This window comes from Conger conger, chromosome 16, assembly GCF_963514075.1.
Source record: "Conger conger chromosome 16, fConCon1.1, whole genome shotgun sequence".
Taxonomy (NCBI): Eukaryota; Metazoa; Chordata; class Actinopteri; order Anguilliformes; family Congridae; genus Conger; species Conger conger.
In genome coordinates, this window is record NC_083775.1 from 12,643,317 (window position 1) to 12,669,882 (window position 26,566).

General features: G+C 43.8%; 2 protein-coding genes across 7 annotated transcripts in view; both read right to left on the reverse strand.

Annotated features, from left to right (window-relative positions):
- The window catches only part of tbc1d16 (TBC1 domain family, member 16), a 33,875-nt gene extending 29,439 nt beyond the window's left edge, over positions 1 to 4,436 (reverse strand). Inside the window, exon 1 of the mRNA XM_061225031.1 lies at positions 4,263 to 4,436. The gene's annotated coding sequence lies outside the window, so the exon portion shown is untranslated. The remainder of the gene's footprint in view (positions 1 to 4,262) is intronic.
- Positions 4,437 to 11,191: 6,755 nt separating this feature from the next.
- Positions 11,192 to 24,766, reverse strand: gaa (alpha glucosidase). Of its 6 annotated transcripts, none has more exons than XM_061223886.1 (20): positions 24,707 to 24,766; positions 23,408 to 24,100; positions 22,162 to 22,313; positions 21,716 to 21,881; positions 21,171 to 21,267; positions 20,571 to 20,690; positions 19,942 to 20,060; positions 19,402 to 19,533; positions 19,113 to 19,223; positions 18,057 to 18,170; positions 17,814 to 17,898; positions 16,751 to 16,868; positions 15,912 to 16,045; positions 15,168 to 15,319; positions 14,283 to 14,431; positions 13,421 to 13,562; positions 13,227 to 13,325; positions 12,591 to 12,755; positions 11,922 to 12,074; positions 11,192 to 11,434 (listed from the first exon to the last, which is right to left on the reverse strand). In XM_061223886.1, the coding sequence occupies exons 2-20, from the start codon at positions 23,975 to 23,977 to the stop codon at positions 11,369 to 11,371; spliced, it is 2,844 nt and encodes a 947-aa protein (XP_061079870.1). In that variant the 5' UTR covers positions 23,978 to 24,100; positions 24,707 to 24,766; the 3' UTR covers positions 11,192 to 11,368. The 6 variants fall into 6 exon arrangements, with proteins under 6 accessions (XP_061079870.1, XP_061079868.1, XP_061079869.1 ...); XM_061223884.1 differs by lacking the exon at positions 24,707 to 24,766 and adding an exon at positions 24,439 to 24,539; XM_061223885.1 differs by lacking the exon at positions 24,707 to 24,766 and adding an exon at positions 24,431 to 24,477.
- Between the last annotated feature and the right edge of the window lie 1,800 nt (positions 24,767 to 26,566).

Here is a 26,566-nt window from a genome sequence, read left to right on the forward strand (position 1 = left end):
GCGGCTCTGAGACGACCGGTTTCACACACGGAGCTCACAGCACAACCCCCCCCCCCCCCCCCCCCCCCCCCCCCCCCCCTCAGTGACACTGAATGCAAAATGAAGTCATCCTAACAAACAAAAAGACTCTGTGGTTGTAGCCACAACAACAAAGCACCTTAAAGAAAACAATGAGATATTTCAGATGGTACTAGTACTGCTTTAACTGTGAGTGAGTGATTTAGCCATGCGCTTGAACAGAGGCAGTAGTATAAATGGTAAATGGCAGGCATTTATATAGCGCCTTTATCCAAAGCACTGTACAATTGATGCTTCTCCATTTACCCATTCATACACACACTCACACACCGACGGTGATTGGCTGCCATGCAAGGCCCCGACCAGCTCGTCAGGAGCATTTGGGGGTTAGGCGTCTTGCTCAGGGACACTTCGACACAGCCCGGGCGGGGGATCGAACCGGCAACCCTCCGACTGCCAGACAACTGCTCTTACTGCCTGAGCCATGCCGCCCCCTATGTCGCCCCCGTATAAGAAAGAAAGTCTCACAATGGACTCTCAAGCAAACAGATTCCACTTTACCTCTAGACCAAAAGAGGTGTGTTTCACAGCTCGATCTTGAGCCGGTGACTAAATAAATAAAACTGGCTGATTCAAACCTGACAACTACCGTCTGCTGAACCCTCGCTATCATCGCCCCAGGCCCTTTACCCCCAACCCAGTGCAGTCTCTATCCAGAGCATCATGGCCCCAGTGGTGAGCCATCAGGCTGCCCCTTGTCATGGAAATATCCCCTTATTCCTTTTTTAGCAGAGGTTGAAGAACCCGGTTCAACACAACAAGAGTATTTCAAAATTGTACTTGCAAGCCAATAAAGAATGGGCGAATGTGCTTACTGACACTTTCCCCCAAAATGCAAGCGGGGCCGTCCCTTTCCATACCTGTTGCTTCGCTTAACACAAGACAGAATTTTAAGCTGTCTAAGCATTCACCAGTCTTACAATGTCCAAGGTACAATGTTAGGATTCATAAAGATGTTTACTACCAAAGGGTATGTGTATCATATTGTGTGAACACAGTGAACACAGATGCCAGGGCTTCATGTCATACCTTATCTTCTCTCGTAAACATGTTATTCCCCCACTTGAATATCGCTCTTCCTTATTCAACATTACCTTTTGCTCAATGTATTTTGAAGCCCAAAACCCAGCCTCCCCTTATCAACTTGTCAAAAGCTGCAGTCTGAATGTTTCTGTGTTTTACACTTATACTTTGTAGGATTTAGAAAATTTCCCTTTATACCTCTTCTCCCAACACTGATGCCACGACTGGGGATGGTGGACAGAAGGTTCCAGAAACAGGCCTGTGTCGGATACGCAAATTGTTTTGGATTCAAATACTTTTATATGCTTTACTGGGCTTGTCTGGTATATTGGAACCTATGAAATACTCTCAGAATGTGTAAACCCCACCTTCTGGTCCTCTGGGTTGGCGCAATTGCATTTGAATCCAAACCAATTATGTAATTATGTAACATAACATTGAGACAGGCATTCAGCCTAACAATTCTAGCAAAAAAAAAAACCTGACCACTAACGGACACCTTGTGCTCACCATTTACTTACAAACTAGTTGGCGATGCAATGCATTAGATGTAGAAATGGGTCAGGAGCTTCAGTTAATGTTCACATCAACCATCAGAATGGGGAAAAATGTGATCTAAGTGACTTTGACCATGGAATGATTGTTGGTGGCAGACAGGGTGGTTTGAGTATCTCAGAAACTGCTGATCTCCAGGGATTTTCACACACACTAGCATCAAGAGTTTGCAAAGAATGGTGCAAAAAGCTTTTTTAAATCCAGTGAGCAGCAGTTCTGCAGACAGAAACGTCTTGTTAATGAGAGACGTCAGAGAAGAATGGCCAGACTGGTCACAGCTGACAGGAAGGTGACAGTAACGCAAATAACCATACATTACAACAGGGGTATGCAGAAGAGCAACTCTGAACGCACAACGCATCATAACTCTGAGTGAATAGGCTACAGCAGTAGAAGTCTAAAAAATAAGTCTAATGAATACCTAATAAAGTGCTCAGTGACTGTATATATAGCCGGGCTATATATTATAAGCTATATCTGACAGAATTCAACAAGAAGAATCATTTGTAGTTCACTTCAATGCATTTTGTGAATTTAAAAGCCTCAATGAAATAGCTCAAAATCTCCTTTTAATAAGCTTGAAGAGATTAAGTTTCTCAAGTCTAATAACTTCTATCTTTCATACCAGGAACCAATGTTTTCTTTGAACCTTTCCACAGAGCCCCTACGGTATATCTTTGTTGTAAAGTGCCCAGAACTGCCTACAGTACTCTGTGTGGTCTGACAAAGGTATTGTATAACAAAAGTATAGCTTTCTTGGATTTATATTCAATACTTTTGGCTATAGGCTATATCCCAGTATCCCTTTCTGCTGCTACAGCACAAAGACTAGAACCTGAATGGCATTCTTCAACTACTACTCGGACATCTTTTTCAAAGTGAGCACATTCCGATTTTTTTCTTCCCATAAAATAGTCCTGCCTTTAGGACGAAACCCAGAACATTAACATTCTGAATTCATTCCTTTGCCTTTTTTGTCCAAAGCTATTATGCTGGGAGGATTACTAGCAAAAGCCATTTCAATACATATTTTACTGAAATGAGTTCTAACTTCACATGATCCACCAATATTGTTACAGCCGACTATCAATTTCATTACACCGAATACAGGGACAGGGAATTAGCTGTCGCCTATAGTAAGAGAATCCAATTGAGAGTAGTCCTAGCTGAAAATATAGGAGCACTGTGATACATATATATATATATATATATATATATTTTTTTATATCAAGTTCTTAGAAGATTTAAAAAAAATGAATAAAACGTTACTGGAAAGTGGACTCAGATGGAACCTTGATGTTCAGGGCTGCTTTATATAAATTACACCCAGTTAAAAAATGCTTCGGCAAAAAAGGAAAAGCAAATATTTGCACTTTAGGTTCAGCTACAGTAGAAACATTAGTAGAGAGATTTGCATAAGTAGCTATGTGAACAGGTTTTAAGGTCAGAATGAATGCACTGTGAAATGTTTTTGCCGTTTTAAATAAATACTTTTCAAACAGTATTTTGTATTAAAGCACATATTTAGCAAACTGTGAACTATTTGTTGCAGGATTACAGTCTTTGAGATTACCACTAAGTGGTATTTCCAGAATTTTGACAGACTAAATATTATTAGCATAAGTTATAGCTACCGCGGTAGAAATGTTAGAAGACGGGTTTCCTGCAAGTTTTCAGACATATTTACATCAGGAATTTGTTCCAGGTTCTTTGTCATTCACAGTGTAACAAGACACTCGTCCGAAACGAATACAAGTAACACAGGTTTGCTCACGAAACGGCATGTCATTGTGCACACGCGAACGTTCAAGTATGTAAATAAAATTCAACGGTTGCCAAGCAAGTGATCTCCTTGCAACTGCTGGAAACAGTTATACCAGCACCTCTGCTATATACGGTATACCGCTTTACTTTATCCGAGCGTTCAACACAAATACTATCATTGCTGTTCAGCGAGCTCAGCCGTGTAGGATCATGAAATATTAACAATATCCTAGTCCACCAGCCATGGTTACAGTATCCCCTGGAGCGCTAACGTTACTAAAGGTGGGTAGGGTTAGGATAGTTTATAGTGTATCCTATGACAGGCGTGCCGCGTGCTGTTATTCCGCCTCCCCTTGACACGGATGAAGGGGAAACTCATTCTTGCGGTTACCTTGAGAATCAAACTGGTGTCGCTTGCTTTAGGCTTTTTCATTACAACAAACTGCATGCTTTCAGCTACGTTTGTGCGACGTCAGTTTAATATTATTGCCACAAGCGATGTTAGCTAGCCATGCTAGCACTATCCATGGAGCTGGGGTAGCCTAAACATCCATCACTGTGACCCCCAGACTCCATATCGCGTCAACATCCTTTTCAATTCAACTTCCATGCAAAGACAAATGCTATTCAGGACGTGGTGATGTTAACCCGAGGTGTTGGTTCGTCCACAGTAAAAAAAAAAAAAAAAGATAATCGTCCCGAACAGTACTGCATCCAACTCAAAATAAATGGTACACCTGCGCGAGAAGGCAATATGTTATTGAATAGCCAGATAGCCTGCCGTTAGCCACACACAGGGTTGCATATGAGAAACGAGCAAGCTTGCGTTCAACCCCTCTCACCCTCTGCGCCGCTCGAGACTGTTGTCAGTGCCGCTCGTCCATTTCTACTGCGGTGCAGTAATTTGTGGTCTCCGTACGGGTGCCGCGTGTAAGCTCCGATGCCGTGTTTTTTACGCCGAGATGTGTGTTTATCCGCGCTACTCCCTACTACACGTTGCTGCTTCCATCGTTCATCCCAACCCCCCAAAATTCCGCTGCTTCCGGGATGACAGCCTGTTTCCTCTCAGGAAAGCAGGCACATAACGTGCGGGAGTTCAGAAAATGTACTGGGATGGGGGTACCAAGGACTGTTACGCAAACCGAGAGGCATGAAAACGAATTAATACAAAATAATTATGAAACGTCATAGTTACATTCAAGTCATGGATTCCCTGACACATTAACATCAGCCTCCCGATCAGATTTGATAGCAGGACCTGTCCTATAGGCTACATAGTATTTGAGATAAGTTGTTTTATAAAGGTTCGAAAATGATAGCCTACTTAACTGTAAAAGTTCGTTGATGACATTGTAGTTCCAAGAATACAATTTTGTACGGCTATCACTACAGTGTACACAATGTCCTTTATTTATTAAAAACACAAGAAGACAACTGACAAGATTTTTTATAAAGTTTCTGTCGTGATCGAAGACAGATTAAATCTTTTCAGTGAAGACTATCAAAAGAGGGCAGGACAGCTGTAGGATGTAGGTTCGTTTTGCAAAGCAACAACAACAAGGAAAACATAAAATGTAACACAATTATACGCATTTGTATTTTGACTGAAAGCTCAGTTTATGATCCATTTTTAAGATAATTTTCTGACAACCAAATAAAAGTTCATAAACTGTGGCCCATTAGCCATCATAGGGTTGGATGGCCCTGGTTTCTGTAATCTATAATTTTCTTCCCCGTTATTATAATTCCTGATTTTATTCATGTAAGCCTGCCCTGTTTCACATGGGCAACCCTGCAGTGTGGGGTGATGTCATGGCAGCAAGGACAACGTCATTGCTTTTCAATGTCCCTGATACAATGCAGCGCATCTAGTATTGGGCGTATTGGCCCTTGTTTCTGGTGGGGCCCAGATAGAGCCACAGGGACACATCCCGCGTTATTCTTTGAATAACAGGGAGGAGGGGGGAGCAAGAGAAAGAGAAAATTGCATCAAGCCATGTGTTCAAAGACAGAGCACCCCAGGCCAAGTATGTCACACACCTGGATATAATCCGTCAGTGGCCTGTCATCACGACATGGCAGTGGGTCGTATTTCAATATCCGCAAGATTGTAAACTATGTCTTCTCTGGTCTCGTTTAACAGTTTTTTTTACTTCAAAGGCACTGACATCAAAGCTAGGGTGATATAAATGTGTGCCTCTCGCTCTCTCTCTCTCATATTCAGACTATCCCACTCCAGAAGAACGTGCAAGCAGCAGAAGATAATGCCACTCACATCTGGTTTATCTCACAAACGCACTGTCACTCCCCAAGGTAAGGGCCTGGAGAGGGCCATGAGAGAGTCTATGTAATAAACACATGCTACATGTACTGCTTCATGTACTGTATGCCTGCAGCGCACCAAGATTTATATACAGTGGTGTGAAAAAGTGTTTGCCCCCTTCCTGATTGCTTTTTTTTTTTTGCATGTTTGTCACACTTAAATGTTTCAGATTATCAAACAAATTTAAATATTAGTCAAACACAACGCAAGTAAACACAAAATGCAGTTTTTAAATGAAGGTTTTTATTATTAAGGGAGAAAAAAAATCCAAACCTACATGGCCCTGTGTGAAAAAGTGATTGCCCCCCTTGTTAAAACATAACTTAACTGTGGTTTATCAAACCTGAGTTCAATTTCTCTAGCCACACCCAGGCCTGATTACTGCCACACCTGTTCTCAATCAAGAAATCACTTAAATAGGACCTGCCTGACAAAGTGAAGTAGACCAAATGATCCTCAAAAGCTAGACATCATGCCGAGATCTAAAGAAATTCAGGAACAAATGAGAAAGAAAGAAATTGAGATCTATCAGTCTGGAAAAGGTTATAAAGCCATTTCTAAAGCTTTGGGACTCCAGCGAACCACAGTGAGAGCCATTATCCACAAATGGCGAAAACATGGAACTCCTTCCCAGGAGTGGCCGGCCGACCAAAATGACCCCAAGAGCGCAGCGACGACTCATCCAAGAGGTCACAAAAGACCCCACAACAACATCCATAGAACTGCAGGCCTCACTTGCCTCAGTTAAGGTCAGTGTTCATGACTCCACCATAAGAAAGAGACTGGGCAAAAATGGCCTGCATGGCAGAGTTCCAAGACGAAAACCACTGCTGAGCAAAACGAACATTAAGGCTCGTCTCAATTTTGCCAGAAAACATCTTGATGTTCCCCAAGACTTTTGGGAAAATACTCTGTGGTCTGACAAGACAAAAGTTGAACTTTTTGGAAGGTGTGTGTCCCATTACATCTGGCGTAAAAGTAACACCGCATTTCAGAAAAAGAACATCATACCAACAGTAAAATATGGTGGTGGTAGTGTGATGGTCTGGGGCTGTTTTACTGCTTCAGGACCTGGAAGACTTGCTGTGATATATGGAACCATGAATTCTGCTGTCTACCAAAAAATCCTGAAGGAGAATGTCCGGCCATCTGTTCGTGACCTCAAGATGAAACAAACTTGGGTTCTGCAGCAGGACAATGATCCAAAACACACCAGCAAGTCCACCTCTGAATGGCTGAAGAAAAACAAAATGAAGACTTTGGAGTGGCCTAGTCAAAGTCCTGACCTGAATCCTATTGAGATGCTGTGGCATGACCTTAAAAAGGCGGTTCATGCTCGAAAACCCTCCAATGTGGCTGAATTACAACAATTCTGCAAAGATGAGTGGGCCAAAATTCCTCCACAGAGCTGTAAGAGACTCATTGCAAGTTATCGCAAACGCTTGATTGCAGTTGTTGCTGCTAAGGGTGGCCCAACCAGTTATTAGGTGTAGGGGGCAATCACTTTCACACTGGGCCATGTAGGTTTGGATTTTTTTTTCTCCCTTAATAATAAAAACCTTCATTTAAAAACTGCATTTTGTGTTTACTTGTGTTGTCTTTGACTAATATTTAAATTATTTTGATCTAAACATTTGTGTGACAAACATGTAAAAAAAAAAAATTTAAAAAAAAAGAAATCAGGAAGGGGCAAACACTTTTTCACACCACTGTATACACTCACAGAGCACTTTATTAGGACTTATTACTTATTATTTCTACTTCATTACACCTATTATACTGTGATTATCTAATCAGCCAATTGTGTGGCAACAGTGTAATGCATGCAATACATGTAAATACAGGTTAGGAGCTTCAGTTAATGTTCACATCAACTGTCAGAATGCGGAAAAAATTTGATCTAAGTGACATTGACCGTGGAATGATTGTTGGTGGCAGACCGGGTGATTTGAGTATCTCAGAAACTGCTGATCTATTGGGATTTTTACACACATTAGCCTTACACGTTTGCAAAGAATGGTGCAAAAAATCCAGTGAGCAGCAGTTCTGCAGACAGAAACGCCTTGTTAATGAAAGATGTCAGAGGAGAATGGCCAGACTGGTCAAAGCTGGCAGGAAGGTGACAGTAACGCAAATAACCACACATTACAACAGGGGTATGCAGAAGAGCATCTCTGAACACACAATGTATCATAACTTCAAGTGGATAGGCTACAGCAGTAGAAGTAAAAAAAAAAAAGTCTAATAAATACCTAATAAAGTGCTCGGTGAGTGTAAATAGACCGGACCCTTATAAATTGTTATAATGGCTATGATTTCATCTTCATTCATAATTCTGTAGTGTTTTTCTGCTTGATGTGTGCTGGTTTCTGCTTTAATTCTAAAACCATTTTGTAGCTGGAAGGGGTATTATTGATCCAGTAAGGGGCAATATTATCGTGGCCATGCTCCAGCACCACGATGGGGACACTGGGCTCATTCCAATCACTTATTTTTCTCCTCTTTTTTATTTTTCTTGCTCCTGACCAAGAAATCGATTGAGGTCCACCATCTTTTAGGACATTCCAACCTGCTAAATGTTCCTTCTAGGAACTAGAAACTCCCAATCTTTCATGTGAACTAGGAATCATAAGTGCATCCTTTGCTGAAGTAGTTTTTGGAAAGCCTGACATATAAATGATCGACCTGTGAAATCCACCTCTCCTCATTTGCCACATCTGTAACTGACGTGGCCTCGAACTGTTGTTTGAAGGAGCAAGGACATTCCATTTGTACAATTCACGTTGTCTTGCTTTCCCTGTCTTAATGTATTTTTCTTGCCTCTATTTCTAGCCTCTCCCAATGGATGGAGCTAGGAGTAGAAAAAGGATCAAGAAAAATAAGAAAAGAGGAGAATAATAAGCCGTTGGAATGAGCCCTGTGCTTAAGGAGATTATCTGTCCCATGGTATGTTAGACTGGGCCCCTAAATAAGATCAACCTTCCTTTTTTAGGAATCTACAGTAGTTCTAATCTTATAGATATCAATATATACTGGAAATGGTTTCAAATAAATCATTTATCGTAACATACACCCTTTTAACATTATCCCTGTTGCCAAGACTGAGAACTAGAGCACATGACGGTTAATCATTGTCAATCAAAGATAGATCAGACAGATGTCAGTGAGCATTCTGAATTCTGAGTCTTGCCATTGGAGGATATCTTAATGCTGCATCCAGACCTAGGTTAAATACATAATTGTTCTGGATTAAAATACTTCTATGCTTTACTGGACTTGTCTGGCATATTGGAACATACTCTCCAAAAAAAGTACAGACCCAATCTTCTAGTCATTTCAGTTGGTTCAGTTGGACCAGGCAAGATCAATTGAGCACAGAAAAGTATCTGAATCCAAAACAATTACGTATTTAAGACAAATCTCTTAATCTGGATTTTTCACCTCTGCTTCTGGACCTTGGTGAGTTTGGTTTCTGAATTTCTGTTTGGGAATTACATATAATGCAAGGGGAGTGAGTAGGAAATAGAGGAAGATCCATACAAATAAGCCATGGCAGCCCATTGATTACAAATACGGATAATTTAATACAATGCAAAAAAAGGCAAAAAAGAAAGTATTAGTGTTAGGACCCAGCTTCTCTTGGTGGAATCAAAGCTCTTGATCAGCTCTTTACTGCTAATTAAGTTGAGAAATATTGCTAATTGAAATGTCATTCATTTGTTCAGCTCCAAAATGTTCTGATCACCATTAATGGCCGAAAAGAATTTTCATGCATCTGTACTCTCTTGCCTTACTACTGTCGATGAAAGTACCACCACCAAATTCCCTGGTAGATCTCGTTATTGTCATCTTCAAACTTTCCCAACCATGTTATTCTAAGGCTTATTAGATAACCTCAGCCTCATTAGCAGCGTGAATTAATACTTGAACTTTGCACCTTGCTATTGTTCCTGATGAAAATTGGCGGCAGTCCCATCCAAGCATAAAAAAAAACCTCGCTTGGACATCTCCAGCCTACCGTTTATTGCCAAGCTTCCGGAATGTGATGGCTGCATCCAAACACTACTTCTGACTCCTCTTCTATCGAGTTTCCATTCTAAATATAGCTGCAGGGCTGCGGGCAATTAGTCTTCCCTGGCATCACAGACACTGTACCTGCTTAGTTTCAATCAGACAGATGGCAATTCATCAACTTCGGCTATAACTGGCCCTTCGGCCACGTTAGGTGTTCCTCAGGGTTCTACGTGTGGCCTTCTACCCTTTATCGCTTTAATGCCAGCCCCTTGGGCCAAACTGTGCAGTGTTTAAGTGTGATATCAATTACGCGAATTCCCTTCCCCAGGATATGTGACTATTCCTGATAAATTCGGAGCTAATGTTTAACACAGTTTAAAAAGCAAAAAAGTTAATGTGATTTAATTTGCATGTTCTTGCCAAGAAAAAAATATGAAACTTGTCCTTCTTGGAGAATTGTGGGTAATGTGCAATATATTCTGTAATGCCTTCCCCCTCCTTAATCTTCCAATTTGGAACGGCATTTACCAGTTCTCATTGCTATAACCTGAACTATACATTTGGGAGAACTGTCCCCCAAAGAACGCAAGGTGAAATGGCATTACATATCCAAAGCGACGTACAGTCGATTTAGACTAAGCAGGAGACAATTCTCCCCTGGAGCAATGGGTGTGTGGATCTTATTGTGGCTACACCGGGGATCAAACCAGCAACCTTGCGGGTCCCAGTCATGTACTTTAACTGCTACGCTACACTTCCCCTCATACTGCAGTCACAGATGACGCTCATCACCTTGATCGATTTCCGGGTGAGGTGAGGAGGTGAGGAGACAAGGATGTTAAAAAAAAAAAAAGAAGGGGTTTAAATGGGCTTGGGTTTTTACATTGAAGTCAATGGGCAAAAAGCTCTTTTGCACAGATGTGAGTGGCAGCAGCCATACTTCCTGGTGTTTCACTGGCAGAACTCTCCCACAAATTTTCTTTCAAGACTTTACAAGGTTTTACATCATCTTGTACCACTGGGCTTGTATGCCGATCAAATGTGTCAATTTTCCATTCCCCTCCAATCAATATCCTCGTTATACAGTGGTACACATCGTCATTTGACGCCCCTCTCCTCACCAGACGTCAATCAAATCTCTGCCCTTCTCAAATTCCCCCAAAAGATCTGTTTCACTCATGTATACGTCAAATTGTGGAAACTACTGCTGCTCTTCCGTTTCAGCTTGGTCTTTACCCTCAGAGACCTAAGCATATTTTGGTTGAGTCTGCCTTCACCTTCACCATCCAGCCACAGCACATTGTTTTCAGAACAGGGTCAGCTACAGGAACATCCCGGCCCAATGAACCACGGACCCCCTCGCCCCATGGAGCTGAATCCCACAGCCAGCTCTGGCCCGGCTCAAGACTCCACACCAGAACACGGCCACCAGTCTGTCTTTAATCAATTTAATAAAAACACAGATTCAATCTTAACGAAATCACACCATAAACAGCATTAAACAGTGCAGTGCAAAATCAGTTTTCAAGCATGACCCTGAGGGTCATTAAGCATGACCCTGAGGGAGGAAGGCCGTTTGGCGTGTCCCAGGATCCTCAGGGCTAAGGACCCTCACAGCCTCCAGCGCATAGTAAAGCTCTCCGCCATTGGAAGGGCCAGGTTGGCTATCGTCAGCACCTGCAGGGACGGACAGGACACCACTGAAAGAACAGCCGAAACCGGCTCGTCAGGAGCATTTGGGGGTTAGGTGTCTTGCTCAGGGACACTTCGACACAGCCCGGGCGGGGGATCGAACCGGCAACCCTGCGACTGCCAGACGACTTACTGCCTGAGCCATGTCGCCCCCCATATATAGTCCCAATATGGAAAAAGCCCTGTACAAATAAAACTTAATTTAACAGCAATGAGAGTATACTTAGTATACAGCTAAACAGTTCAGTTCACACAAATGTATGCATTACATATTAAGCAACAGGTCAGTTAGTTTGTAGCAGTGCTGACAGCTAGGTAAAACAGTTGTGTGTTCAAACATAGCGACTGTGAATAAACTCAGGGATGATAATGCATCCAACTCTGATATTTATCCAGCCAGTTAGCTAAGAGAGCAAAGGTAGGGTTGCTATGGGAGCAAGGGTACAGAGGAAGGAGGTGCAGGTAAGCTCACCTGGGTGTCGGAGCGGTAGGAGAAATCCTCCAGCCTCTCGCTGTTGACCCACACTTCCAGAGGTGGGGAGGGCACCCCAAAAACTCGCACCCCACCCAGCACCAGTCCATCTAGAGCCCCGTTTGTCTTCAGCGGTTGGCTCACCAGCATTGACTAGGAAATGGGAGGGGGGAAGGAGAGTGAAACCCGTCATACAGAAAAGGCTATTTTACTTATCTGCAAAGAGAAAGGGCCAGATTAATCCTAACAGGTGGTTTTCACCATGGAAGTACTGAGACAAATTCAGCCATAAACCAAGACACACCGAGGGGGGAAGCAGGATTATGGAGTAATCACTACACTAAACTAGCCGGAATAACTGCACCCGGAACAGCTCTTTTTATTTCAGTCCATGTTCCAGGCGGGAACCGGGTTTTATTCAGTGCAGTTACCTGGCTAACTCAGTAATCCTGCTTTCTGGAACAGTCCCCAGGCCAGCGCAGGATTCAAGAGGACTTCAATAAGACTGAAGATATGTGAATGTAGATGAGTTTATTCCTTGGATGGCAAACCTTGACCATGACCATAAGCTGTCGTGGGCTGCAGTATGCAGTCACATAACAGACGTTATGATGAGAGAGAACGGGGAGAGTAGGCTCGTGTGCATGTTAGTGTGAATGCGGCCCTCACCTCTCCAGCGATGAACATCAGGAAGGAGTAATCGCCCCTCTCGAAAGTGTCCAGGCTGTCCCCATCGTCCCAGAACAGCTCGCCCCGTGCCCAGCCCCCTGTAGACAGCGCCACCGTCAGGAGGAAGGGGTTAGTGCGGGACGCCGGGGTCGTCAAAGCCGGCTCCTGCAGCAGACACAGGTTTGAAACAGACAACTGAATTTCAGCACAAACATGGATGGATGGATGGATGGATGGATGGATGGATATCGTAGATACTGAGCAGTCCATATGTATTTGGACAGTGAAACAATTTATGTCCTTTTGGCTCAATACTCCAGCACATGATTGGAATTGGAAATGCAATGAATACGAGGTGAAAGTACAGAACCAGAATGATTGGAGTGCATCTGAGTGCTCTGTATATATGGGGTGGGGGCGGAGCGATTATTTAGAGCTGTGTGCTACTGTATGTGCCCTGCGTATATTAATGCCCAGACCTGGATCAAATACACAATTTCTTTGGATTCAAATACTTCTCTGTGAGTACTTCATAGGTTCCAATACACCAGATGAGCCCAGTAAAGTGTAGAAAAGTGTATTTGAATACAAAAGAATTAGCTATTTGACTCAGGTATGATAATGCTACTGACCAACCTGCTGTGGGATGATGTGCCCCCCCCTCAGGTGGACGTTGATGGTGTCCAGGGGGGCGGGCAGAAGGAGGTACTGCCCCTTACTGTGGAATGGCTGTCCCTGTCAGGGGAGAACGGAGAGGGCAGGTTTGAGTGACAGCTGAAAGTAGAGGAATCTGCTGTAGACTGATGATGTCACAAAAGAGAGATGTTTACATCGTGCAGACTGTACCAAGTCCCCGGGGGGAGGTAGGCAGCCAGCTCCACTGATCCTTGCTCCAGGACAGGGCTGATGAGCAGTGAACGACCCCACAGGAACTGCCTATCTACTGTCTGGCAGTTAGGATCAGAGGGGAACCTGTAGGGGAGAGAGAGGAGAGAGAGGGATGGGGCAGAGTGAGAGAAGGATAGAGAGACTGGCAAGAGGAGAGATAAGGGAAGGATAGAGTCAAGCAATATCAGAGTGGTCCTATTTGACGAACACAAAGATTGCTACGTAAAATTACAATTTACAATTTTACAATTACAATTACAACTTACATTACAATGGCAACATCCAATAAATCAGCTCACCAACTGTACAACAGACCTACTTTACATTTGGATTAAGATGTATTATTCCAAAGTAAAAGACTCCAGAGAAGACATTAAAAAGCCTTTATTGTATGAATAAATCAAGAGAAAAACACATCCATGCCTGTCGGTAACTCACCCTGATGGAGGCAGTTGTTGCCAAAATGCATTGGTGTGTTTTCATCATGAGTTAGTTGTACAATAAATGCATTTTAATGGCCTTTTTTTCTGGAGATTTGTCTTGGAGTTTTTGGGTATGTATGTAAATGTACCTGGACATGAACCCCACCCCTCAACGAGCACCTCTCCATTCGGATAAGTATTTCCACTATTCGAAGCCAGGATAGCGCTGGGACTGTCGCAAAAGCTTAGTTTACGATGAAAACGCAGCATTCATTAAATCAACATACAGCAGCATCTCAACATCGCCATGAGGCCTACGGTGCATCGAGCCTTCACTTGCACTCAGATGTTATATTATTCAAATATGAAGAAAAGCTGGTACTCCAGGAAGAGGGCCCGGGCCACGGTGCGGGCGGAGGAGTGGGATTGGTGGAACAGCGTGTAGAGGAGGGGCAGGAGGGAGTATCGCAGCGTCAGGGCGCTCCGCATGGCGTCCTGGGCTCGCTCCCCAAACACGTAGGGCTCCTGGGGCTGGAACAGGGAGAAGGCCCTTAGCAACCGTTACCGCGCACACGCAAACGTCAGCGCGCACCCCCCAGGACATTAATGCACCTGCGGGACCATAGTCCACCTTAAATACTGCACCTGTACCGCAGCCGCCATTAGTACCTAAAATGTACCGTACTAAGAACTGAACTAATAATTAAAGGTACAATAAGTAAGATTTTTGTGTTAAAACATTGTTACAAGACCATTGTAAATCCCTTCCTGTCATTGAAAAAAGCTCACTGACATGTTGACTCACCCTCTGCCTGTGTTTATAGTCCTTAAATTCAGGTTTCAAAATATACAGCATTATAAACAGTGTTGTTATTTGAAGGTGTTTGTTGCTGCTATTCTCTCTTGACCATTAGAAGTCCGAAATGACCTATTGTACCTTTAATGTTACAGTATGTTGTAGGTTAGCATAATGGCACTCATCTTGGTATTGTAAGTGCTATTTGCCTTACCTTCACACAAACACTCTCTGGATAAGTGTGTGTGTGTGTGTGTGTGTGTGTGTGTGTGTGTGTGTATGTGTGTGTCTGTGTGTGTGTGTGTGTGTGTGTGTGTGTGTGTGTGTGTGAAATTACTCAGTGTAACTGAGACAAACAATAACAGGACTGCATTTAGGGAGGAGGAGGCTCTCAGGAAATTGGACCTGCTTATACTGTAGCACCCAGATTACCGGGTTGAGGTTCAGGAAGGCGGAGGAACAGTCTCTCACCTTGTTGGATCTGTCATTGTGGTTCCTCATGAAGGGGTAGAAAGCCCCCAGCTGCATCCAGCGCACACACAGCTCCTCTGAGGTGTCGCCCTCGAACCCACAGACATCGGCCCCCACCAGGGGCACCCCGTACAGCCCAAACAGCAGCACGGCTGGGGGAGGCAGGGCAGAGAGGTGGGAAGGGATGGAGGGTTAAGGATGGAGGGTTAAGGTGCCGGAGTGGTTAAGGTAAATGACTGGGACCTGCAAGGTCGGTGGTTCGATCTCTGGTGTAGCCACAATAAGATCCGCACAGCCGTTGGGCCCTTGAGCAAGGCCATTAACCCTGCATTGCTCCAGGGGAGGATTGTCTCCTGCTTAGTCTAATCAACTGTATGTCGCTCTGCATAAGAGCGTCTCCAAATGCCAATAATGTAATATAATGTAATGTAAATGTATAATATAAGCCTATGTGAATGCCTACAGGGACACTCCAGCTAAATCAGAGTTTGAGTTTACGATCTACTGTATGAAATCACTCCATACCTTTCAAAGGCACTTCATTCAACCGCTAGATCTCATTTAACTGCTAATGAGTAGAATTAGTTGAAGGGTTGGAGCGAAAACCTACCAGGAACAGGTTTGGGAGCCACTGGTTTAGCAGCTTGGACTTGCGGCAGAAGCTCAGAAGACAGAACGAGCCTGTGATTACAGGGAAGCAGGCCCACTGCACAGCCGGGCTGCGCAGACGACCTTCGACCTCACCGGGGACGGAATAGCGTAGCTGCTCCCAGTCGCTCCGCACGTCTCCCGTCCAGTGGGCGGAATACCGGCCCAATCCCGGGAAGGAGGAGCGGGAAAGGATGAAGGGGCGGGATCCCCGAACCTTCAGCAGGGCGCTGTACACAGGAAAAAGGGTCATAAGATTAGATGCCATGCATTTTTTAAATATGGCGGGTGGTCTTTATTTCTTTCTTTTTTCAATATGAAAAATTCTACAGGTCCTGGAGCATCTGTTAAAGATAGACATGATCATGAACACCAGTACGTACCAAGATATTTAAATAACAAAACAATGAACCCCCCCCCCCCCTCCCAATGAGCTTCCAAGATTTCCATTTTCATTTAAGAATTAAACTTTTGAACGCAATTCACTTATGATTATCTGCATATATAAGTACACATATCTTATAATGAAGTATTAAGTGTTTATAGACAAGTCTATACAGTTTAAAGCATTTATAATCATGAAAAAACTGGCTTAATGTTGTGGCTGATCTGGGAAAACAAAAATCTCTCAAAGCATCGGGTAGGAAACCACTAAAAATTCAAAGAGCAGTCCATTGGAGAGAGGTTTTAAAGCAGCCGAGCAAGCAATATAATATTTTCTTTTGTTTGAGCATTGAGGTGCAGTGCTGTTGAAGGTCCTTGACTTTTTGTCACCTTTTTTGCTACCTTACTTACAGTATGCTACCATATCAACCGTTGAAAACATTCTATGATATAAGGCACAGTACCTGACTGTGTTTATTCAAAACAAAAATCAACACTGAATAAATAATGTGTGAAGGTCGTCCTGATTTCCTTGCGGTGCCGTGTCTGACCTGTAGGTGGCGCTGGCCTCTGTCAGCCCATAGAGGTTGTGCAGATTATAATGGGAGGAGATGTTCTGCTGGCTGGACATGCACAGGGTGCCAGAGTTCAGGTGGCCTCCAATCATACCTGCACAAGCAGAAGCTTCCGGTGAGGTCTGAACATTAAATAAATGAAACTCGGGCCTGTAAGACCCAGTGTCTTCACATGCATAAAAATCATAATATTAGCGAAAGACTATTTTAGGTAATTAGTTAAAAACATCTCATTTGCTATTCATTTAACGAGATACTGATTTTAGACGTTCACGTAAAATCAACCTTGTCTCGTCTACACTTGTGTGGTACTCTTGTAATCATAATATTTCTAAAAATGTTTTACAGAGATCCCAGATTTTTTTAGAGGTAGGTCCATGTAGTGGTGCATTACATGGACACAGTATGAAAGGTGTTAAAGAGTGAAGGAGGCAGATCTGCAGCCAAAAGGTGGCCATGGTAGGGGAGATAGTACCCCCGCATTAACCATTTGAAGAATAGGTTTTTGGAATGTTTTTTTCTTCTTCTTCAACATTCTAAGTCAGTGTTCTAGAATCTACAGTACTCTGTTGCTATACTTTATTGTTTGGTACTATGTGTTTTTTAGCAACATAACATTAGCTAAAGACATCTAGCTTCATCAACAGTGTCATGCAGTTGCGGCACCACTGACTGTGTAGGTTCTTCTAGTTAAGTGCTACGTGATTGGTTAAGATAATATCTTTTGTTTATTACGTAGCCCTATGTTCTAAAACCAGTCTGCAACAAACAGTCAACTTGAGACGAGACTTCACATGGTCAGTTTCGGAAACGCTAGCTGACGAGAGCAGACGTTCTAAAACCGGACAGTACACACCGCTAACAATTTCTTTTAAAAAAACGTTCAAAGAACGTTCCTCTCATCTCGAGTCAGTCGTTTGATGTAGACTGGGCTCTAAAGGGTTAATGGACAGATGAAGGCGAATGAGGGGAAAGGGCACTGTGATGCAAAGGGCAGGGGTCAGAGGTCAGAGGTCAGAGAGTTGTCTGGTGGGCAGACCTGGAACATAGGGGGGGCTCTCCAGGGCAGTGTCGGGACAGCCCTCCAGGGAGCCCTGCACAAAGCTGGCTGGCTCGTTCATGTCCTGGGAGCGTCGGGGGGAAAAAAGCAGAAAACATCAGAGTATCCACATCTGATATTTTTCTATATGTCCTACATGACCTACATGTCATTGAATGGAGGATTCATAAGAGGTGTAGAGGCTATGTGGGCGGTGTGGTGTGGTGTAGGGGGGGCACTAACAATCCACAGGCCATCGACGGGGACTTTGCTGTGGAAGTCCTGGATGTTCTCTTGCCACCAACGCTGCGTCTCGGGATTGGTGAAGTCCGGGAAGGCGGTGGGTCCCGGCCACACCTGATTGAACAGGTGTGGATGGAGAGAAGGCAGAGTCGAGAGTGGAAACAGGGATGAGGAGGTCAGATGGTGTTCTTAAACTCTCTTCACATATATTTTAACTTACAATCCATTAACAGAGCTGAATATCCACTGTGTTAATTCAGGTTAAGTACCTTATTGCTCAAACCTCAAATCTGGGAACCAAAAATGATACGACACTGCAACTTGAAAATGGAAGAAATTATACAGTAAATAAGTCAACTAATCATTAAATTGTAATTGTAGCACTCTTAACCCACGTGTTCACAATTCTGACACTCTGAACATGAATCCTGTACAAAGCAAAAGTAAGTCACAGGCTCTTGCACTATTAGCAGGGCTCTGCAGTGCTCCTATTTTAGGAGCATTTTCTCCTGGAAACGGATGTGTGCTAACTAGAGAAATCATTTAGGAGCATATTTACAAATTGGGGTGCATTAGTGTGCTCCTAATTTTTTAAAGCATGTGTGCTCCATGGAAGAAATGTCAGGGCAGAGCCCTGAGATCCTTGCAGGACAGAGGTGTACTGAAGGCATAATGCTTGTGGTGCCAATATCTCCACAGAGGCCTCTCATCACCGTTATCCAGCTGACTGAGTAATCTCCTGCTCTGTGACACAGGCCACCATGATGGAGAGCTGCGGGGTTTTGCTGCTTGTGTGTTTCTCCCAAAAAAATCAGCAACCATGTCATAGCCATGAAAACATTTTGGAAAAGATTTGAGTAACAATAAAAGCCAACAGATCCTGGGACTCAGCAGGTCCATTTCTGTTTGAAAACTCTGTCTGATCTTGTTAAATTTACTATGTGTTACCTTCCCGAAACATCTACTACTTTTTGAACCGGTTTCTGAACTACAGTATAATAAGAGTCACTTGCGTTGGGTGCTGCATCGGGTGTGGTTGGCTCGGTTTAACAGTACCTTCCCAATAAGAGGCTGGCCCGTGGTATTCCTGATGAAGACACCCCTCCGTAGCCCTTCATCAAAGGGTCTGTAGGATCCGGGAGGACTCGAGCTGCTGATGCCTGGGTCCTGGGACACAGTGAGGTCACCGACAAGAAAACGTTCTGTGACTTCTGCGATTGCATGTACGGATTCTGACTTCTGCTGCCCCCTAGTGACCAAAGCATGGATATGCGGCTCTTTGGCCTAAGGCTTCAGTGATAAAAACTAAAGTGTTTCCCAGTCAGCCAATTCGGCACCATCTCACCAGAATGAGGACATACTTCATCCCCTCTTGGTGGAAGTGCTTCACCATTTCAGGAAGGTCCCCGAAGCGCTGGGGGTCAAAGGTGAAAACTCTGCGCTTGTCCGCGTAGTCGAGGTCGTTCCACTGCACATCCTAGTGGAAACATTGGTTTGAGATCTTTCTGCTTGCGCCTCTTTCTGCACAGCTTGATTTCAAAATAGTTTTCGTCGTACAGGTTGAATTTTAGATTTTTTCCCCCCCGCAAAATCAAATTTTAAGGTCACTTTTTACTGCACAGGCTAATTCGACAGTCCGTTTAACTGCACAGGCTATTTTTAAGATTTGGATTTTTTTCAGCCTTTGTTGATGATTTCAAAATAGTTTTCACCGTACAGATTGAATTTAAGATTTATTTTCACCGCAAAATCAGATTTTAAGATTACTTTTTACCGCACAGGTTAATTTGGCTGTTCTTTTTACGGCACTAATGTCAAGACTTGTACTTGTTCTGCCTGTGTTTATGAGCCGTGGGAGGTGGGGGCAGTGAGGCAGTGTGGGTACCAGGGGAAAGTGGGCGTCGTGCATGCGCTGAGCTACAGCTCGGGTGGCATTGGTGGTGGGGTAGCCCCAGCGGCACAGGTGGAAACCCAGAGACCAGTAGGGAGGCATCATGGGGTACCCTACATGGAGAAAGAAAGAGACGGAGAATAGGAGTGAGAGAGTGAGAGTTTCTTTCTTTGTCATATTCTGCCGTGATGGTGTGTGTTGGATGGGCAGAAGGCGAGACGGTTAGAGACAGAGCGAGAGCGAGGGAGGGAGAGTAATAAAGTTTTACTGTCCAAATACTTATGGGATGAAGGGACTGAGGAACAGGGCCCTACTGATGGCCTGTGGGGATTGAGGAACAGGGCCCTACTGATGACCTGTGGGGACTGAGGAACAAGGCCCTACTGATGACCTGTGGGGACTGAGGAACAGGGCCCTACTGATGACCTGTGGGGACTGAGGAACAGCCCTACTGATGACCTGTGGGGACTGAGGAACAGCCCTATTGATGACCTGTGGGGACTGAGGAACAGGGCCCTACTGATGACCTGTGGGGACTGAGGAACAGGGCCCTACTGATGACCTGTGGGGACTGAGGAACAGCCCTATTGATGACCTGTGGGGACTGAGGAACAGGGCCATACCGATGACCTGGTGGTACTGCTGCACGACACTCTGAGGGTCCGGCCCCAGGAAGACATACAGGTCCAGGACCCCTCCGATTGACACCCAGGTGAGTGCCGGGGTGGGCTGGAGCACTACTTCTACAGAGAGAGAGAGGGAGAGCAGAGATAGATAAATAGATACAATAGATACAAATCATTTTCAAATGTGAGTAGTAGGCACCAGCACCAGTCCATTTTTACCAGTCAACAATTTTATTATTTCAACCTGCAAAGAATTAAAATGTATATTCTGATCATATGACGCTCCCTTCACATGTTCAGAAAAAAAAAAAAACTGAAGGTACATGACTGGAACCCGCAAGGTGGCTCGATCCCCGGTGTCACCACAATAAGATCCGCTCAGCCGTTGGGCCCTTGAGCAAGGCCCTTAACCCTGCATTGCTCCAGGGGGGATTGTCTCCTGCTTAGTCTAATCAACTGTACGTCGCCCTGGATAAGAGCGTCTGCCCAATGCCATTAATGTAATAATGTAATGATCCACCAAAACTGAGAAATTAAGGATTGACACACTAGAGGAACATGAAACACGCCAAGGGGGTTGTTCTGCCCCCCTCTCACCCATGGCGTTGCTGTTGAGCAGGAAGACTCCGTGAGCCTGGCCCTCCCCTTCCTGTACCAGGTAGAACGGGTGGGACCCATACAGGTTGGCATCACTCTGTGATAAACAAGGTGTCAAGAGGTCACTGCCATCTGGACTGGTCATTCCGAAAAACAAGTTTAGTGGTGGCTTGCATGAAGATAATACGGGTTACAAATGTCTATCAGCCAGTCTGATTTGCTGACTACCCTAAGGATGAAACATAAGTGATGAAGATTACAGTGATGATGAGTGACAGTGAGGAAGTGAAACCAATCTCCTGATCAATTAAGTTTGTTGAAAACGTGTTTAATTTCTACCGTAGTTGTGTAGTTAAAGTTGCAGGTTTGGCCTGCTGTGATTTGACACAGATGGATTCAGTTTTTCCACACCCTCAGCAAACAGAAACCGTGGATAAAGCAGAGTAAAATATTTGAATCCAGAAACAATTACGTATTTGACCCAAGTCTGGTGATGGTGGCGATGAAGATGATGACGAAGATGACAGTGAGGATGTCAGACTCACGTGGGGGGCCATGTCCTGGTTCCACAGCGTGAGTGAGGTCCAGTTTAGGTCCAGGGTAATGGGGGTGTAGTGCTCTCCCAGGCCTGACAGCAGAGAGGAGGGCAGGGAGGTGGACAGCTGTAGATACTGGTCAGCAAAGAGCAGGGGGGCCACTGTGGTGTTCATGCTGAGACCCCCAAAAACAAAACCAAGGACACAGACACACACACAAACACACGCAAATAAAGCACACCAGTCCGAAACAATACACACAGAAGAACACAGACACGACCCATTACACACAAAACATGCGTTGGAAATTTTACCTCAGCATAACCATTAAACCATCAACTCGCCACTTTTCTGCACACAGATATTTGAACGCAGGTCAATATAATCCATGGCGGTTTTTGTATTTTTTGGGACTGGAGAGCATGGCAGTGATTGTGACAGAAGTCCAGACTCACAGCACGCGGCCATTGGATTTGCGACGCACTATGAATCCAAAAGGGTCAGGATGAATCTCAATGCTGTAGAGGGTTTCTTGCCCATCTGGGCTCTTCATCGGCTGGGCCACGGACAGGGGGACCTCGTACCTGGGATGTGCAGGATCCTTCAGCTACAGGTGGGGATGTAAACACAACAAATAAAAATTCTACCATAGATCATGCCTTTCAGAGATACCAGTAACACTCCATGGTTTGCAGTGTGAGCCATGCCAGGTTTTACAATAAAAACTCCTTACTGATCCCACTTACTGATCCACGTGATGTCACTTCCTGTGTCTGTCTATGTTCACGGGCCCAGGGGGGTATATCATGAAACAGCTGGATTGACTACACCTGGAATAGCTCTTTTTACGTCATTCTGTGTTTTTCCAATTTTGGAGGGTTTTACTTCCGGGTTTTACTCAGTGCAGTTATCTAGCAGTTATCTATCAGCAGCAGCACCATAAGACAGCAGCAGTCAGCCTTCGAAATAGGCCGCCTGCCCTCTTACACTCTGTGCGCACGGACATTACTCCCGCGCCCGGCATCACTCTCAGAGGCTGTAGAGGGCTCATTGGTACCAACCCTGTCATGGTAGCTTGTCAGGAAGGGGGGTAAATAACGCTTGACAGTTACGCTAAATTTTGGTGAGGGAAACTAAGGGCCAAACCCAAATAAATACATCATACTGTTCGTCTATTTTAGAGAGATTGACCCTTAAATATCAATTTTGTATAAAGACTTCTTGATTTTGAATGGTTATTTATTTTATAGACCACTAAAGTTTGCACAGTGGCACTGCTTTCTTTGTTGTTGCCAATGCTTGTCCTACAGATACAGAAATAGTGAATGCTAAAGACCATCGTCTCTGTGTGAATTGATAGTCATTTCATAGAAACCTGTTGAGTATTAAACATCTGCATGAGTGTATGGGTATTGAAATAAATAAATAAATATGTAAGTAAGTACAAGATGTGCCACTGCGGTAACATTTTTTTTTTCAATAAATAAGAGGGGTGCCCCTTTTTTTTTTTTTTTTACTTGAGCACCTGCCCCCCAAAATGTCTGTGCATGCCACTGGTACATACTACTGTTATATATGAAAAGACTCACCCTGTAATGTATTGGGAGTGTTCATTACATGCCAGTCACTGATACTACAAGAGCCATCCATGATATTGAAAGAGATAAAACAGGAGCCCACGGAGAAGGGTTTGACACTCACTGTGATGTGCAGTCGACCCTCCAACTCCTCCATGACCTCTAGTCGTAGGGTAGAAATATCTCTGGGGAGGTAGGAGGGTGTGGGGCGGGTTAGGGTGGCTGCCTGGCCACGGGGGCTTGGGGAGAGGGGTCCCATTTTGTAGCCAGGGTATGACGGTGGGTAGAAGCACCACGGAGGTCCGTTAGAGAGGTTGTCCCTCAGCGGGACGTAGCAGCAACCTCGAGCCTCGCATTCTGACCGGCTTACCGACCTGTCCCGCGCACAGTCAAAGCGTTCCTCTGGGGCCAGTTGACATAACTCCTCTCTTGGTGCAGAGCGGGACGCCTGGGAGCGTTTTAACTTCCGTTCTGAAAGAAAGGGGTAACGCTGCTCGTCCGCGACTGTTCTTAGATTTCTGCGTGCCCTTTTCAGACTGTCTCCCCCGAGGTTTAACTCCAATTCCAATGCCGTTATCCGGGTCACTGTGGGCTTGTTGTCTGACATGCACACACACAGAACGTATGCAAACAGCGCTATGGTCACCACGGAGAGCGTGAGACACACAACTGGGGTATGCGCTGAGACGCCCATTTCTCCCACAGACGCCTCCGGTAAGTCATTAAGAACGCCCTCTTACAGGTGTATGGAGGACAAGTTCAAACTGCAGTCAAGGGATCCTCAGTGGCAACAAACGAACGACCACAGTACGCTGACCTGAAAGTCACACGGTAACATTAGCTATTAAATGACAACGTTGCAGTCAGCTTGCTATGTTTAGAGCTGTTTAGCATGACGGTAACAATATTTTGCAGCGTGCTAAGCTAACCTGCTTATTAAATAACGTTAAAATAAGGTAACTTGCTATCCTTATTTTAAAATGTCCTAATCTGCGTCTAGCTTATCATAAAGTATACATTCACGTTTTAGCTAATGCTCATGGTGTTCGGCTAGCAAACAAGTTCACTTAAACGCACTTGTTTACTAATTTAATGCTAACTATTTTGTAATCAATTCATACATTTGCATGTCACGTAAACGCCGTACCAACTTACTACAGTTCATCACTGTGTTCGGAGGCAGCCTGAAACACGTCACAATCAGGAAATCCTGGTTGTGGCGCAGAACAGTCCTGTGCCTTATGAGCAAGTTAACTTAACTCTCATTACCGCTTCCGTGGTGTTTCTTGGCGAATTTAAAATCAAATACAGAAGCATGACGCCACCTGCTGTTCTGTCCTGTGGAACGGATGATGATCCCAATATTCACCCTGTTGATACATTAATTTCATATTGTATTTTTTCTACAGTCTATGATTCTTACCCGCGAAGGTCCTGAAATCAACAATTGCGAACCATTATGTTCTTGCACTTGAGGTCCGCCCAGTCTGTTTTGACTAGTTAGAAGCCTGTTCCATTAGACCAAGCCCTACCACTGAATCTCTACTTTTACTCATAAAAGCTGAAAGCTTTGAGGAAATCCACATCGAATCGTTCAATGCAAAAAAGACGAAGAAAAATGCTTAATGTATTGCATGACATTAATGAAGTAATGCGTTTCCCAACGTTTGTCTTTCAGCCCTATCTGGGGCAGTTCATGCCTGGGAGAGCAGACAAACCCTTCCCTCTGTGGAATGAATGGGGATAAGCGATCTACACAAGGAGGGAAAACTAATGTATTTTCAAGAATTTTCAGCCAAATTAAACTTAACAAGCAAATATCTTTTAAAACATTCCGAACTAAGATGTTTTATATATGCACGTCATAATCAAGCATATATTGGCACAACCTTTTCTTTATAGGAGAAAATTCTTCTTCTTATATACTTTTTCTTAGTTGTCTGTGGGAGGGTGAATCAAATTTCAAAATTGAAGTTGCCATGTGTATTGACATTTATTGCAAATTGGAAAATCAATTAAAAAAATTAAATAGGTATCACTTTGTGAAGAACAGTACACGACTATATTGGTCATATGACACCGTATTGTTCATTCACTCATTGTAAATCAGAACAGCGTTATACCCCCACGGTTGACAACCACTCCTTGCAGGGGAATTTTGAAATTGTTGTGGTTGCACCACTAACATTTTCAACTCAACAGAATTAGGACCTTCTCCTTGGTCTTCATGATGAAATGGCAAATGTCCTTAAAATAGGAACCAGTAGGAGTGCTAAGTGAACAGACATTTTCTTACAGTTAAAAGTCTCCTTATCTCAGCACAAAATGTACAGGGATCTGATGTAAAGCAATTTGCTCAATCAGTTCCTCATGTCACTTCAAAATGACACAGGGCTCTGGCATACAACATTAATCTGGAGCCATTGTGTGTGGGATGTTACTTTTAACATATCCTTAAACTCTTCCAATAGGACGAGCCAATTCTATCAGGTCAATAAGTTGTCTTGTGTAACACCGTCTTCATAGGATGTAAATAATAGTTATACAAAAGGCAGGGACACACACATTTGGTTCGGAATTTTTATTTACTGGGTTAAGGGATGCATTTATGTCACGTTCAGGTCTGTCTTGCCTTGTTTATTCATTTTGTCTTAGTCACGTATTGTCTTATCATGTATTATGTTAGTCTAGGTTCGTCATGTTGTTTAGTTTATTTCTTGTTACGATAAATTGTCTTGTCATGTCTAGTTATGTTTTCGTTACGATTATTTTACCTTGTTATGTTGAGTGGTTATCGTCTTAGTTCATTTAGTGTTATGTTTTGATTTATGTTTATTGTTACGCAGACTGGTTGTTGTTTAAACATACACTTTTACATGCCGTTCCGGCTTTCTCTCTCTCTTTCTGTCACTCACACCCTAATTGTTTCTATTTGTCTATTTACTAAAACTACTAATGCTAGATCAGGATTGGGTAATACTAACAGACTAATCATGTGTTCATGTTACCTTACGTTTCTCGTGCATGTCATTTACTAATTTACTAATGCTAGGGCAGGATAGGTTTATTACTAACGATTACTAATTACCTTGTTGAACTTGTCATCCATCGCACCTGTTTTCCATTCCCTTGCTGCTCTCTAACTAATTGTCTACACCTGCATTTATAGCCCAGTCGCACTTCTGTTGGTGGCGAAATTGTCTGCCTCTTGTCCGTCAAAGCAACTCTTGAGCATTATAACCATTGATTACACGTTAAGATCCAAGCCTGTTTATCCATCCAT

Coding starts and splice junctions, on each gene's coding strand:
- gaa (XM_061223886.1), bottom strand. CDS start 23,977: ATGGGCGTCTCAGCGCATACCCCAGTTGTGTGTCTCACGCTCTCCGTG. Junction 21,882..22,161: donor AAATCCAATGGCCGCGTGCT/GTGAGTCTGGAC, acceptor TGGGGGTCTCAG/CATGAACACCACAGTGGCCC. Junction 19,224..19,401: donor TGAAGTATGTCCTCATTCTG/GTGAGATGGTGC, acceptor ACTGTGTCCCAG/GACCCAGGCATCAGCAGCTC.